Source organism: Oncorhynchus keta, chromosome 5 (assembly GCF_023373465.1).
Source record: "Oncorhynchus keta strain PuntledgeMale-10-30-2019 chromosome 5, Oket_V2, whole genome shotgun sequence".
Lineage (NCBI taxonomy): Eukaryota > Metazoa > Chordata > Actinopteri > Salmoniformes > Salmonidae > Oncorhynchus > Oncorhynchus keta.
In genome coordinates this window covers 34,336,858-34,352,544 of record NC_068425.1, presented here as the reverse complement: position 1 = coordinate 34,352,544, position 15,687 = coordinate 34,336,858, and the positions used below count along the sequence as shown (strand labels likewise).

Genomic DNA, 15,687 nt, shown 5'->3' with positions numbered 1-15,687 from the left:
AAGGTTTACATTTACATTACATTTAAGTCATTTAGCAGACGCTCTTATCCAGAGCGACTTACAAATTGTTTCTGAGTCAATGTTTGTCTCTCAAACTGACTCTTTCCCAAGTGGCACCCTATTCCCTACATAGTGCACTACTTTTAACCCCAGCCCAATGGCACCCCATTCCCTATAGTGCACTACTTTTAACCCCAGCCCAATGGCACCCTATCCCCTATAGTGCACTACTTTTAACCCCAGCCCAATGGCACCCTATCCCCTATAGTGCACTACTTTTAACCCCAGCCCAATGGCACCCTATCCCCTATAGTGCACTACTTTTGACCAGAGTCCTATGGGCCCTTTTCAGAAGCAGTGCAGATAATTAGGAATAGGGTTTGATTTGGGACAGAGTTAGTTTCTGTAATCCAATCAGAAGTCAGATCCACTGCTCTGGGAGGAGGGGTTAACCTAGGTTCATCCGAAGAGATTGATTTATTTCTGTCTGTCTGACAATGGGGAAGGTGTGTGTGTGTGTGTGTGTGTTTACTTGTATGTATGTGTCTTGTGACATATCGAATGGCATCATTCTGACCTCATGTTGACATCACTGCTTGGTGAGGCTGGGGCTCTGATGAGCTCTGGTCTGGCGCTACAAGTGCTTCTACATAGAGTTTGATAGAGCTCTTTTTTGCATCTATGCTATAATGGCTTCTGTGACAGCATTGGTGGCACCATTAAGGGATTTCTCCATTTTAAAGGAGTATCTTTTGGTATTTGTTTCATTAGTACATTATTGACGTTGTACCAAAAATGTTTTACTTGTCAGCAGTCAAGTTCACAACATATGTAACATAAAAACAAACAGAAATCACACCCATCATATGATGCTGTATTTTATGGGGATTATTTAAGTTTTTTTTTAAAGTTGCATATCTTGCTGACATGAAAAACTTGTTGGGGACTATGTCAACAATGGACCAATGAAACAAATACCAAAAGATCGCTTCTGGGTGGAGTTTTCCTCTGAAAGAAAGAAGGCAATTTCTTCTTCTTCTATTGACAGTCGGTTAACAAACTGAAATGATCAACACTGCCACCTGTAGTCTGTTGTCTGAACAGGTATAAATCCAAGGTTGGCTATATACAACCACCTCCATTTATATAATGTTTGTTCCGTAGTATCATTCATTGGCTGATTCCTCCTGATAACCTGGATGGAATTATGTGATCCTTCCATAATCAATAGGAAGTCCCACCCAGTTGACTACTTCAAAATGGTGAATGTCCTCAATGGAGCTGTCCATGCTAAAACAGGCTTCGTTGCACTTGAGCTGTCTATCCAAGTCTATGGTCGTTTCACATACTCCTTTTGTTCCTGAATATCTGATTCTGGGTCAGATCTTGTATTTATAGACCTAACAGGCCCAGGGTGTCTCCACCCTAGAGGCACTGAACTCATCTTACATCAGACCCCCACTGCCAACCAGATGACTTGGATTACCTCATCACAAATGGCCTCTAGGTTACTTGGGTTGAGTTTGCATATTGTTCAAAAAGACAAGTGATTCTGTGAAACATTCAAATATCAATACATTCCATTTCTTTACCCTTCAGAAGTTAGTTTTGTGCTATCATCATTAATATTCAGATAGATATAGAGGCCTGGGTTGTGTTCATTAGGTTACCAAACGGAGGAAAACTGACAAACAAGTGGTACTAACCTGGACTTGTACAATAAGAAACGCAAATGTCTGTTGCAAAGCGTTTTGTGCGTCCTAATGAACATGACCCTGATGAGGGGAGTCCCATCCCGGTAACTATGGCAGCCAGGTGTGTTTTGGTGTGGGAGGTTTAGGTGGGAGGGAAGTACTTGCTACTCGTGTGTGTGTTTGAGATGGACGACACTGCAGTCTGACTGTGCAGAATCACTGATCTTCAACTAACTACTGATCACTACTCATTGTGTGATCAAGATGAGTGATTCTGTGCCTTGCCTTGTTTAAACTGATCCACTCAAAACACGCTGATGGTACAGCACCCCTCTCCTCCCTACACCGCTCTTCCCAAATCCACCCCTGCCTGCCTGCCCTCCTTGCCTTGTGGCTGTCTTGTCCCTCCATCTTCTCTCAGAGTGTGTCTCTTCTCTTCCCACCTGGCAAGCTTCCTTTCTCTTTGTTCCTTGTTCCACAGTTCTGATCCCGATGGCAAATTGATTTCGACAGTGTGAGAACAGACAGACAGAGACAGCTCCCTACCGGATAGCACAGGGGCCGCCCCTCTCTTCCCAGCCCCCCTTTCAGTCTCTTCCCAACAATCTCACCACTTAGTCTCTCCACCTCAATCTCACCACTTAGTCTCTCCCCCTCAGTCTCCTCCCTGTCTCTCCCCCTCAGTCTCCTCCCTGTCTCTCCCCCTCAGTCTCCTCCCTGTCTCTCCCCCTCAGTCTCCTCCCTGTCTCTCCCCCTCAGTCTCCTCCCTGTCTCTCCCCCTCAGTCTCCTCCCTGTCTCTCCCCCTCAGTCTCCTCCCTGTCTCTCCCCCTCAGTCTCCTCCCTGTCTCTCCCCCTCAGTCTCCTCCCTGTCTCTCCCCCTTAGTCTCCTCCCTGTCTCTCCCCCTTAGTCTCCTCCCTGTCTCTCCCCCTTAGTCTCCTCCCTGTCTCTCCTCCCTGTCTCTCCCCCTTAGTCTCCTCCCTGTCTCTCCATCTCAGTCTCCTCCCGGTCTCTCCCTCAGTCTCCTCCCTGTCTCTCCCCATAGTCTCCTCCCTGTCTCTCCCCCTTAGTCTCCTCCCTGTCTCTCCCCCTTAGTCTCCTCCCTGTCTCTCCCCCTCAGTCTCCTCCCTGTCTCTCCCCCTTAGTCTCCTCCCTGTCTCTCCCCCTTAGTCTCCTCCCTGTCTCTCCCCCTTAGTCTCCTCCCTGTCTCTCCCCCTTAGTCTCCTCCCTGTCTCTCCCCCTCAGTCTCCTCCCTGTCTCTCCCCCTCAGTCTCCTCCCTGTCTCCTCCCGGTCTCTCCCTCAGTCTCCTCCCTGTCTCTCCCTCAGTCTCCTCCCTGTCTCTCCCCTCAGTCTCCTCCTGTCTCTACCCCTCAGTCTCCTCCCTGTCTCTCCCCCTCAGTCTCCTCCCTGTCTCTCCCCCTCAGTCTCCTCCCTGTCTCTCTCCCTTAGTCTCCTCCCTGTCTCTCCTCCCTGTCTCTCCCCCTTAGTCTCCTCCCTGTCTCTCCCCTCAGTCTCCTCCCGGTCTCTCCCTCAGTCTCCTCCCTGTCTCTCCCCCTTAGTCTCCTCCCTGTCTCTCCCCCTTAGTCTCCTCCCTGTCTCTCCCCCTTAGTCTCCTCCCTGTCTCTCCCCCTCAGTCTCCTCCCTGTCTCCTCCCTGTCTCTCCCCCTCAGTCTCTCCCCCTTAGTCTCCTCCCTGTCTCTCCCCCTTAGTCTCCTCCCTGTCTCTCCCCCTTAGTCTCCTCCCTGTCTCTCCCCCTCAGTCTCCTCCCTGTCTCCTCCCGGGTCTCAGTCTCCTCCCGGTCTCTCCCTCAGTCTCCTCCCTGTCTCTCCCCCAGTCTCCTCCCTGTCTCTCCCCCTAGTCTCCTCCCTGTCTCTCCCCTTAGTCTCCTCCCTGTCTCTCCCCCTCAGTCTCCTCCCTGTCTCTCCCCTCAGTCTCCTCCCTGTCTCTCCCCTTAGTCTCCTCCCTGTCTCTCCCCTTAGTCTCCTCCCTGTCTCTCCCCTTAGTCTCCTCCCTGTCTCTCCCCTTAGTCTCCTCCCTGTCTCTCCCCCTAGTCTCCTCCCTGTCTCTCCCCTCAGTCTCCTCCCCTGTCTCTCCCCCCCTCAGTCTCCTCCCTGTCTCTCTCCCTTAGTCTCCTCCCTGTCTCTACCCCTCAGTCTCCTCCCTGTCTCTCCCCCTCAGTCTCCCCTCAGTCTCCTCCCGGTCTCTCCCCTCAGTCTCCTCCCCCTCAGTCTCCTCCCTGTCTCTCCCCCTCAGTCTCCTCCCTGTCTCTCCCCCTCAGTCTCCTCCCTGTCTCTCCCCCTTAGTCTCCTCCCTGTCTCTCTCCCTTAGTCTCCTCCCTGTCTCTCCCTAGTCTCCTCCCTGTCTTTCTCCCTGTCTCTCTCCCTCAGTCTCCTCCCTGTCTCTCCCCCCAGTCTCCCTGTATCCCCCCTCCTCCCCCTGCTTCCACGCACTCCTTCTCCAAGTGGAAGAGCTCCAAGTCTCATCCCTCCTTTCTGTCCTTTCTTCCTCTCCTTGATCCCTCCTTCACTCCTTCCTTCCTCGGGTCGGTGGCGGTGACAGTGGCGGTTGGTGGGTAGAGGATGAGGAGGGCGCTGAGAGGGAGAGCCAGGGAGAAGCCCATCCACCAATCGGCTTGCAGCGTTTCCCACTCTGAACTCTTAACTTTGAACTTCTCTATCTAATCAATGTCTGTGCGAGAGACAAAATGGACACTACTAAACTCTCAATCTCAAACAAGAGACTGCCTTTGCCACTGCTTGTCTTTGACTGTCATGCATGTACATGGTTGTGTCATTTTGTTCAATCTGAAAAGACATGTTCGTGTACGGTACAAGTGCCAAAAAGATCAACATTGTATACAGTCATTGTACTTCACTCAGCCACTGAACTGGACTAAACTGCTTTTCTAAAGCAGGTGGAATGACTCAACATGATAATGGAGACTTCGGATGTGTCAAATGGAACCCTATTCCCTATGTCCATTTGCCCAGGGCCCATTCTATGGGGAATAGGTGCTGTTTGGGACGTAGCCTTTGTTTGCATTGAGGCTGTGCAGATATTCTGTCTGTTGTTCCTTTGATATACACTATGTGGCGTTGCACTCATTGCCTGGTGTGACCTGTCAATGCTGAAGTCCATTTGAGGGGGTTTCCGACGGTGTCATTATGCCTTACTTCTGAAATGTTCCTTTTCTTCTGTGGTAGTTTAAATGTGCAACTTAGGTTGTGGAATATAAATATCTTAGTTTAACTTGGACACCCCTTTCAAATTTGATGCAAGAATCAACTTTTGTTTTATCAACTTTTGTCTGGGTGATCATTACCATCCAGGACGAATTTTGTATTTTCCTCTTTTTATGATTCTTAAAATCAAGATGTTTATTTTGTTAAAAATATAAATAAATGTTTCACAGTGCAAAATATATCTGGTTTCAAATTCAGATCACACTATATACATCCAGTCCTTTCTAGGACCTCCTCCAAGCCATCCTATGAGTGGTCAGTCTGAAATATATCTGGTTTCAAATTCAGATCACACTATATACATCCATCCAGTCCTTTCTAGGACCTCCTCCAAGCCATCCTATGAGTGGTCAGTCTGAAATATATCTGGTTTCAAATTCAGATCACACTATATACATCCATCCAGTCCTTTCTAGGACCTCCTCCAAGCCATCCTATGAGTGGTCAGTCTGAAATATTCATGTTCCTTCAAATACTCCTTGATGGAGCTCAGTTTGGACCTTTTCTGACCCCTGAATATGCTCTTTCAGCAGTTGGGGCAGTCATCATTGACCCCTCTACAACCATTTGAACCTTCCATGACCTTTGTCTAGTTTTCTCCATAACTGCTGTGATCTAGTTGAAAGAAAGTAGAAACAATATGTTTAATAATATGATTATCATCGTATGTCCTGAGTGATTATGTCCTTTTTTGGTCTTCATTTCTTTGAAAATGCGTTAAGTGTTTGTTGTAAAAAGATTTCCAGAAAAATACAAAATATTTATTTGAATAATATAAAAAGTCATTATCTTTGAGCATGCTACGGCGCAATGATCAGAAATGTGATACTATTGAACTTTGACATTGAATGTATGGTGACTTTTTACAAAAAGTATTCTAAATAAAACATATCTATATATTAATAAAGAGTTTGTTCAGAGGAGAGATCTGTTCTGTCAAATTAATGACTTAAAAAATATATATATTTGAAATGATTTAATTTAATATTTTTTCTATTTTGATTGACATCAGTATGTTTTGGACCAGTACTGGCCAAACATATGAAGTATTGTCTGTTGTCATGGCGTCTGCATCGTCCACACCTCATCCCTACCTCTCCCTGTCCACCTCATCCTCTATGCACTACCTCTGGCGTCCCATAGCAACCAAGCTCTGATAGCCACGTCATCATGATGTGATTTGAACCATTTGAATATCAGTGTGTGTGGTGAATGTGTGTGTTTGTGAATGGCACTATAGATGTGTTCCTCTCCTTTCCTTCCTGCCTCCTCTCCTCTCCTTCCTGCCTCCTCTCCTCTCCTTCCTGCCCTCTCTCCTTTCCTTCCTGCCTCCTCTCCTTTCCTTCCTTCCTGCCTCCTCTCCTTTCCTTCCTGCCCCCTCCTTCTTCAGACAGTATTTCTCTCGTTTTGCTGCCATGTGAATATAATCCTGGTTTGTTTGAACTTCCAGTTGTATTAGGGTTATAGCCTGAAGCCATAGGACACATCCTAGTACCCCCTGTATATAGTCCTAGTACCCCCTGTGTAAAATCCTAGTACCCCCTGTGTAAAATCCTAGTACCCCCTGTGTAAAATCCTAGTACCCCCTGTGTATAGTCCTAGTACCCCCTGTGTATAGTCCTAGTACCCCCTGTGTATAGTCCTAGTACCCCCTGTGTATAGTCCTAGTACCCCCTGTGTATAGTCCTAGTACCCCCTGTGTACAGTCCTAGTACCCCCTGTGTATAGTCCTAGTACCCCCTGTGTATAGTCCTAGTACCCCCTGTGTATAGTCTTAGTACCCCCTGTGTATAGTCCTAGTACCCCCTGTTTACAGTCCTAGTACCCCCTGTGTAAAGTCCTAGTACCCTGGTTGTGGAGACCTGTAGTAGAGAAGGTGCTGTGCTATAGCAGCCACACAAGTCCCATTGCCAGCTCTGTGGTTAGGCTTTTTACACATCATCTCTGCAGGCAAACATCAGGCTGTGACTTGGCTAAGTTGAGGGCATGAAAATGTGTATTTGTCAGTCTTCCATCGTTCTTCACAAATCCAGTCCAAAGAGCTGGTTTCCCAGACACAGATGAATCCTTTAGTCTAGGAACAAAAAATAATCATTTCTCAAGCAACCATGATTTTTAAACCAGGAATAGAGTGCCTCCCAAATGGAACCCTAATCCCTTTATAGTGCACTACTTTTGATCAGGACTCTGGTCTAAAGTAGTGCACTATATAGAGAATAGGGCTCTGGTCTAAAGTAGTGCACTACTTTTGATCAGGACTCTGGTCTAAAGTAGTGCACTATATAGAGAATAGGGCTCTGGTCTAAAGTAGTGCCCTACTTTTGATCAGGACTTCTGGTCTAAAGTAGTGCACTATATAGAGAATAGGGTTCTGTTGTGGACATATACCAGGTTTAATTTGTGCCTGGGAAATGAACCGTATATCAGTATGTTCATCTGACATCCGACTCACTAGCTGTGCCAATGCCTTTAAGAACTGTGACCTCACTATGCATGACTTCACTATGAGAGATGAGCTTTAAGCACCCTATTCCCTACATAGTACACTCAAACGTAGTGCACTGCATAGGGAATACGGTGCAGTTTTGGATGCACACTAAGGCAGTCAAACCCAAGGGTTTTCTTTACCTTCCAGTTTGGGTCCAGAAATGTCCCGGTTCTGAAAGAACAGGACGTCAGTAAGTCACCAGCCTCCATCGCCGCTCGCTCACTCACTCAGCCAACCAACTAATCACACTCTCTCTGGTTCTCTCGGCTGTCATTGGCTGTCTGGCTTCAGTAAGGTGCTGGACATCCCTGTTTTGTTTTTTCCTTTTCCAACCTTCGACCTCTCTGATTGGCTTTCCTTCCTGAAGCGGGGTTTCTTCCGGCCAATCCAGGAGGCCCTGGGTTGCAAAATAATGTTTTTCCATGGAGGTAAAAGTGTCAGAAGACTCTAAGTCCTTCTAACCCTGCCTGTCTGTTCTGTACTCTCAGAGTAAATGTTTAACACTTCACTCCAATAATAAGCACTACAGCATGGTTTGTTCTCGCCTGCATGCTGGCTCTAACATTCCCTTTATAAATAATAACTACAGACACATTGAGAAATAAAAGTATTTAGTCAGTGGAGAATGGCTACTGTTACTGTACTTTCTGGTTTCTATAGGGGTCACTATATAATCTACCAAACAGAAGACAGAAGATAAATACCTTAGGGTGGGTGATGAGTTGGGATTAGGGGTTTGACCTAAGTGTCTTCCATGTGTGTTCTATCCAGACTAAACATCTCTCTTCCTTGCTCCCTCTCTCTCTCCACAGTGACCGAGCCCTGGAGATTTACTTCAGACAACCCATCAATGATGACAGATCAGCCCCTATATTCTACTAGCAGGGGCCCTCACAGCACCCCTGTAGGTCTCTGGCCTCTCACCTTCCCCTCACAGCACCCCTATAGGTCCCTGGCCTCTCACCCTCCCCTCACAGCACCCCTGTAGGGTCCCTGGCCTCTCACCCTCCCCTCACAGCACCCCTGTAGGGTCCCTGGCCTCTCACCCTCCCCTGACAGCACCCCTGTAGGTCTCTGGCCTCTCACCCTCCCCTCACAGCACCCCTGTAGGTCCCTGGCCTCTCACCCTCCCCTCACAGCACCCCTGTAGGTCTCTGGCCTCTCACCCTCCCCTCACAGCACCCTTGTAGGTCCCTGGGGCTCCCTGGCCTCCGATCCTCCTCTCACAACCCCCCTGTAGGCACCTGGGGGTCCCACCTCCCCCTAACCAGCTTGTGTGTCCCTGGCCCCTCGCCCTCCTCTTAAGACCCTGTAGGTCTCTGGCCTCTAGTCACAATACTGATAATGATGAACATATATTTTTTATTTCTATGTTCCTGTAACTTAAATAATGTACAGCAAACTGTCTTAAGAGGTTGAAGGTAAATATTGAGAGGGAGGACAACGTGTGGTATGTATATAGGTTATATTACAGTAAATTGATAGTTACACTGGATGTAGATGTACAGTATAACATAAGTACATTTGTAAATACTTTTTTCATTTAAAACTATTACTTGATATTTTAAACCAAGTCTGCCCAACGCTCTTTCTGAAGATCTACCATCCTGTAGGTTTTCAATCCAACCGTAATCAAACATACCTGATTCCACTAGTTAAGGTCTGGGGGACCTGCTAATAATTAGAATCAGGTGAGTGAGTGAAAAAGTACAGGCCGGTAGGTCTTCAGTAAGAAGGTTGGGCAGACCTGCAGCAGGCCTACATGCTAGCCTGGAACTGCTGTCAACTAGGATGGGCGTTAGGGAGGCTCCACCACTACACTTACACTGCCTTGCAAAAGTGTTCACACCCCTCGGATTTCCTCACATTTTGTTGGTACAAAGTGGGATTCAAAATAAATACAATCTTTTTTTGTTGTCAACAATCTACACTAAATACTCAAGTCAAAGTGTTTTATTGATTTAATATGAATAGAGATTACATAACAAAAATATTGTTGTTGCATAAGTATTGAGCTCCCTAAATCAATACATTTGACTTAGGGGGCGATTACATCTGTGTCTTCCTGGGATTTGATTTGATTTGAAGAAAAAAAGTATTTTAAAGCTTTACACACCTGGTTTGTGCAATATTAGCCCATTTATTATTTTTAATGTTCTTCAAGCTCTGTCAAGAATTCTCGCAATTGATTTAAGCAGATTTAGGTCTAACTGTAACTTGGCCACTCAGGAACATTCACTGTCTTCTTGGTAAGCAACTCCAGTGTAGATTTGGCCTTGTGTTGTAGGTTATTGTCCTGCTGAAAAGTGAATTCCTCTCCCAGTGACTGGTGTAAAGCAGACTGAAGCCTCAAGGATTTTGCATGTGCACATAGCTTCATCCCGTTTCTTTTTATCCTGGAAAACTGCCCAGTATTTGCTGACGTCAAGCATACCCATAACATGATGCAGCCACCACCATGCTTAAAAATAAAGAGGCAGTTAGTTACTCCGTGTTGTATATATTTGCCCCAAATGTAAGGCTTTGCAGTGTTTTTTTGAAAGTATAATTTGTGTGCCTTGTTGCATACAACATGCATGTTTTGGAATATTTTTATTCTGTATATTTGTATTGTTCTTTTCAATCTGCCATTGTAAGTCGTTATTGTGGAGTCTCTACAATGTTGTTGGGCCAACCTCAGTTTTCTCCCATCACAGCTTTTTTTTTTTTATCACCATGGTGACATCCCTGAGCTGTTTCAATCCTGCTGCTCAGTTCATGTCTCTGGGTGGTTTAATACACCATCCACATAATAATTATTAACTTCACCATGCTTAAATATATATTCAATGTCTGATTTGCTATTGTTACCCATCTACCAATCACTGCCCTTCTGAAAAAGGCTTTCGAAAAGGTCACTGGTCTTTGTAATTTAATCTGTGCTTGAAATTCAATACTTGACTGAAGGACCTTACAGATGGTGTATGTATGGGGTACAGAGGAAGGGTTAGTCACTAAAATATCATGTCAACCCCCATTACACACAGTGAGTCCATATAACTTCAAATCAAATTGTATTAGTCACATGTACCGAATACAACAGATGTAGACCTTACATTGAAATGCTTACTTACAAGCCCCTAACTGACAATGCAGTTAAAAAAAAATATGGATAAGAATAAGAGAGAAATGTAACAAGTAATTAAAGAGGAGCAGTAAAAAATAACAATATATACAGGGGGTACCGGTACAGAGTCAATCTGCGGGGGCACCGGTTAGTTGAGGTAGTATGAACATGTAGGTAGAGTTAATTAAAGGGACTATGCATAGATGACAACAGAGTGGCAGTGGTGGGGAGGGAGGGGGCAATGTGAATAGTCTGGGTAGACATTTGACTAGATATTCAGGAGTCTTATGGCTTGGGGGTAGAAGCTGTTTAGAAGCCTCTTGGACCTAGACTTGGCGCTCTGGTACCGCTTGCCGTGTGGTAGCAGAGAGAACAGTCTATGACTAGGGTGGCTGGAGTCTTTGACAATTTTCAGGGCCTTCCTCTGACACCGCCTGGTATAGAGGTCCTGGATAGCAGGAAGCTTGGCCACAGCGATGTACAGGGCCGTTCGCACTACGCTCTGTAGTGCCTTGTGGTCAGAATCCGAGCAGTTGCCATACCAGGCAGTGAAGCTCTCAATGGTGCAGCTGTAGAACATTTTGAGGATCTGAGGACCCATGCCAAATATTTTCAGTCTCCTGAGGGGGAATAGGTTTTGTCATGCATGCTTCACGACTGTCATGGTATGCTTGGACCATGTTAGTTCGTTGGTGATGTGGACACCAAGGAACTTGAAGCTCTCAACCTGCTCCACTGCTGCACCGTCGTTGAGAATGGGGGTGTGCTCGGTGCTATTTTTTCCTGTAGTCCGCAATCATCTCAATTGTCTTGATCACATTGAGGGAGAGGTTGTTGTCTTGGCACCACATGGCCAGGTCTCTGACCTCCTCCCTATAGGCTCGTCTCATTGTCGGTGTCATCGACAAAATTAATGATGGTGTTGGATTCGTGCCTGGCCGTGCAGTCATGAGTGAACAGGGAGTATAGGAGAGGACTGAGCACGCACCCCTGAGTGGCCCCTGTGTTGTAATGTGGTCTGCAGTTTATCATGAGAAACTACCTCAGATGAGCAATGGCTCGAGACTTCCTTAGATATTGTGCACCAGCTGTTTACAAAAATACATAGACCGCCACACCTTGTCTTACCAGATGCTGCTGTTCTATCCTGCCGGTACATAGTATAACCAGCCAGCTGTATGTTGATATTGTTGTCATTCAGCCACGACTCCGTGAAGCTTATGATGCTACAGTTAATGTCCCGTAGGGTAGTTTAATCTTCCCAATAACTCGTCCATTTTATTGTCCAAAGATTGCATGTTTGCGAGCAGAATTGCGGGGAGTTAGGGTTTATTCGATCACCGCCTACTCCTCAGAAGGCAGCCCGCCCTCCGGCCTCTATCTCCACCTCCTCTTCACGCAGATCACTGGGGCCTGTTCCTGAGGGAGCCGTATATCCTCAGCCTCGGGCTCATCAGAGTTGTGAAAGAAGAGAAAGGTTTCTGCTAGTCCGTGGTGAGTAATCTCAGTCCTGATGTCTAGAAGTCATTTTCGGTCATAAAAGACGGTAACGGCAACATTATGTACAAAAACAAGTTAAACAACGCAGATAAAACAAAAAACACAATCGGTTGGGGTAAAACATCTGCCTCAAATCAAACTAATTTAGGCCTGAACAAAGGGGCTATATTTTAGTTAGTTATCTACTTGTATTCATCTTCAAGAAAATCTTACACTTTGACATTGGTGTATTTTGAGTCAATTGTTGACCCCCCAAAAAATACAATTTTATCAATTTTAATCCCACTTTGTAACACAAAATGTGAAGAAATCCAAGGGGTATGAATACTTTTGCAAGGCACTGTAGATAGTTAATGTCTTCTTGCAGTTTAAAAGGTGTCGGTTGGTTTGACCAATCCATTTGTTTTCATTTGTACAAATCATGTTTTTCCAGAATAGACCTCAGTATTCTTTGATGAAAACACTGTACATTTGACATTGAACATCCTATAGATAGACTACTAACTTACAGTATGAGCATTGAATGAAGGCTTGCAGAAACCCGGTCAGATATGCCTATCACCAACTCTTTCTTGTTCAGTCCATACCAATCTTCTTTGCAGTGAAATGAGGTACCTTACAGCAATGTGTCCTCCAGCTAAGGCAGGGGTCGTTTAGCAGCTCATGGAAATGCATAGTGATGTACAATGAATGTGATCAAACACAACTGCAAACATTAGCTAATGCTTCTGTACAGGCCATAGACCACCATAAATAACACCATATTGTCTAGGAGTCGTGAAACAGTATGCCCAGTAACATGGGGACTGTGTCTTCTGTCTGCCTGTCGTTTCCTATGCAGCTTCAGGTTAAACCATCATCCTAAAACACTGCTATAAGCAAAGGGAACATGTATCACTTTTATCTGGATATTGTTTGTTACATTGTTCTTCAGAATGTCACAAATGTTGTTTTCTTTGATTTAGACTTTTCAAAAATGTTTGATCAGTCTGCTAAGTAATTCTACTGTAAACAAAATGTTATTGTTGCTTGAATATGTTAAACTACTACTGTACTACTACATACTCTAATGGTAGAATACAAATAGAGAAATGCTATGAATTCCCTTCTACATTTTTTTCTTTTTAAAGTGAGCATTATAACTTTATAATAAGATGTTAGCTAGCTACAGTAGAAATAATAGCTGATATGATTTGACGTTCAGATCTAGTTTCCCTCCTCAGAATAACAAATAAAATGTTATTGTCATAGTGTGATCATGCTGACTCAGTATTATACACTGTAGGCCTATCTGAAACCACACCCTGTTCCCTTTAGTGCACTACTATTGGTCAGAGCCAATCTGGGCACTACGTAGGTAATAGGATGCCATTTTGGACACTTATTGATTGTCTTCAATAGGGTCAGAGAATGGACAGTAGTCACGCTGGTTAGTGTGGCGGTATGAGAGAGAGAAACTGATATGAGTGTAAGAATCAGAGTCTCAACAGATACCACTGGTTGGATTCAACTTTAGACGACTGTTTGCGAATAGGTAAACCACTGGCTAGGCACACCAGAAGGGTTTCAAATACATTTTATACGGTTTTATAATATTTTCTCACTCTGTTCCTGTATCTGTATATCTGTACAAAAATGACCTTTGTACACATTCATGACCTTGTATGAAATAAAACAATTGGACACAAGAAGTGTGTGCTAACTACTACTATTCATGTCAGAAACAAAGGATGATGACCTGGGTTGTGTTCAGTAGAGCATACCATGATGACCTGGGTTGTGTTCAGTAGAGCATACCATGATGACCTGGGTTGTGTTCAGTAGAGCATACCATGATGACCTGGGTTGTGTTCAGTAGAGCATACCATGATGACCTGGGTTGTGTTCAGTAGAGCACACCATGATGACCTGGGTTGTGTTCAGTAGAGCACACCATGATGACCTGGGTTGTGTTCAGTAGAGCATACCATGATGACCTGGGTTGTGTTCAGTAGAGCATACCATGATGACCTGGGTTGTGTTCAGTAGAGCATACCATGATGACCTGGGTTGTGTTCAGTAGAGCACACCATGATGACCTGGGTTGTGTTCAGTAGAGCACACCATGATGACCTGGGTTGTGTTCAGTAGAGCACACCATGATGACCTGGGTTGTGTTCAGTAGAGCACACCATGATGACCTGGGTTGTGTTCAGTAGAGCACACCATGATGACCTGGGTTGTGTTCAGTAGAGCACACCATGATGACCTGGGTTGTGTTCAGTAGAGCACACCATGATGACCTGGGTTGTGTTCAGTAGAGCATACCATGATGACCTGGGTTGTGTTCAGTAGAGCACACCATGATGACCTGGGTTGTGTTCAGTAGAGCACACCATGATGACCTGGGTTGTGTTCAGTAGAGCACACCATGATGACCTGGGTTGTGTTCAGTAGAGCATACCATGATGACCTGGGTTGTGTTCAGTAGAGCACACCATGATGACCTGGGTTGTGTTCAGTAGAGCATACCATGATGACCTGGGTTGTGTTCAGTAGAGCACACCATGATGACCTGGGTTGTGTTCAGTAGAGCACACCATGATGACCTGGGTTGTGTTCAGTAGAGCATACCATGATGACCTGGGTTGTGTTCAGTAGAGCACACCATGATGACCTGGGTTGTGTTCAGTAGAGCACACCATGATGACCTGGGTTGTGTTCAGTAGAGCACACCATGATGACCTGGGTTGTGTTCAGTAGAGCACACCATGATGACCTGGGTTGTGTTCAGTAGAGCATACCATGATGACCTGGGTTGTGTTCAGTAGAGCATACCATGATGACCTGGGTTGTGTTCAGTAGAGCACACCATGATGACCTGGGTTGTGTTCAGTAGAGCACACCATGATGACCTGGGTTGTGTTCAGTAGAGCACACCATGATGACCTGGGTTGTGTTCAGTAGAGCACACCATGATGACCTGGGTTGTGTTCAGTAGAGCATACCATGATGACCTGGGTTGTGTTCAGTAGAGCACACCATGATGACCTGGGTTGTGTTCAGTAGAGCACACCATGATGACCTGGGTTGTGTTCAGTAGAGCACACCATGATGACCTGGGTTGTGTTCAGTAGAGCACACCATGATGACCTGGGTTGTGTTCAGTAGAGCATACCATGATGACCTGGGTTGCGTTCAGTAGAGCATACCATGATGACCTGGGTTGTGTTCAGTAGAGCACACCATGATGACCTGGGTTGTGTTCAGTAGAGCACACCATGATGACCTGGGTTGTGTTCAGTAGAGCATACCATGATGACCTGGGTTGTGTTCAGTAGAGCACACCATGATGACCTGGGTTGTGTTCAGTAGAGCATACCATGATGACCTGGGTTGTGTTCAGTAGAGCATACCATGATGACCTGGGTTGTGTTCAGTAGAGCATACCATGATGACCTGGGTTGTGTTCAGTAGAGCACACCATGATGACCTGGGTTGTGTTCAGTAGAGCACACCATGATGACCTGGGTTGTGTTCAGTAGAGCACACCATGATGACCTGGGTTGTGTTCAGTAGAGCACACCATGATGACCTGGGTTGTGTTCAGTAGAGCACACCATGATGACCTGGGTTGTGTTCAGTAGAGCATACCATGATGACCTGGGTTGTGTTCAG

The 15,687-nt window shown here is 45.6% G+C and overlaps 1 protein-coding gene across 31 annotated transcripts in view; it reads left to right on the top strand.

Moving 5' to 3' along the window:
* LOC118372694 (brain-specific angiogenesis inhibitor 1-associated protein 2-like) overlaps positions 1-13,286 on the top strand; it is a 163,095-nt gene extending 149,809 nt beyond the window's left edge. For 2 of the 31 annotated variants that reach the window (XM_052519771.1, XM_052519776.1), the window contains exon 14: positions 4,254-5,357. In XM_052519771.1, coding sequence (XP_052375731.1) covers positions 4,254-4,347 — 94 coding nt within the window. In that variant the 3' untranslated portion in view covers positions 4,348-5,357. Of the gene's footprint in view, positions 1-2,175; positions 3,035-4,253; positions 5,358-7,571; positions 7,615-8,236 lie in introns of those variants that run through there. The other 29 variants (XR_008137185.1, XR_008137182.1, XR_008137178.1 and 26 more) reach the window with 29 other exon arrangements.
* The last annotated feature ends 2,401 nt before the right edge of the window (positions 13,287-15,687 follow it).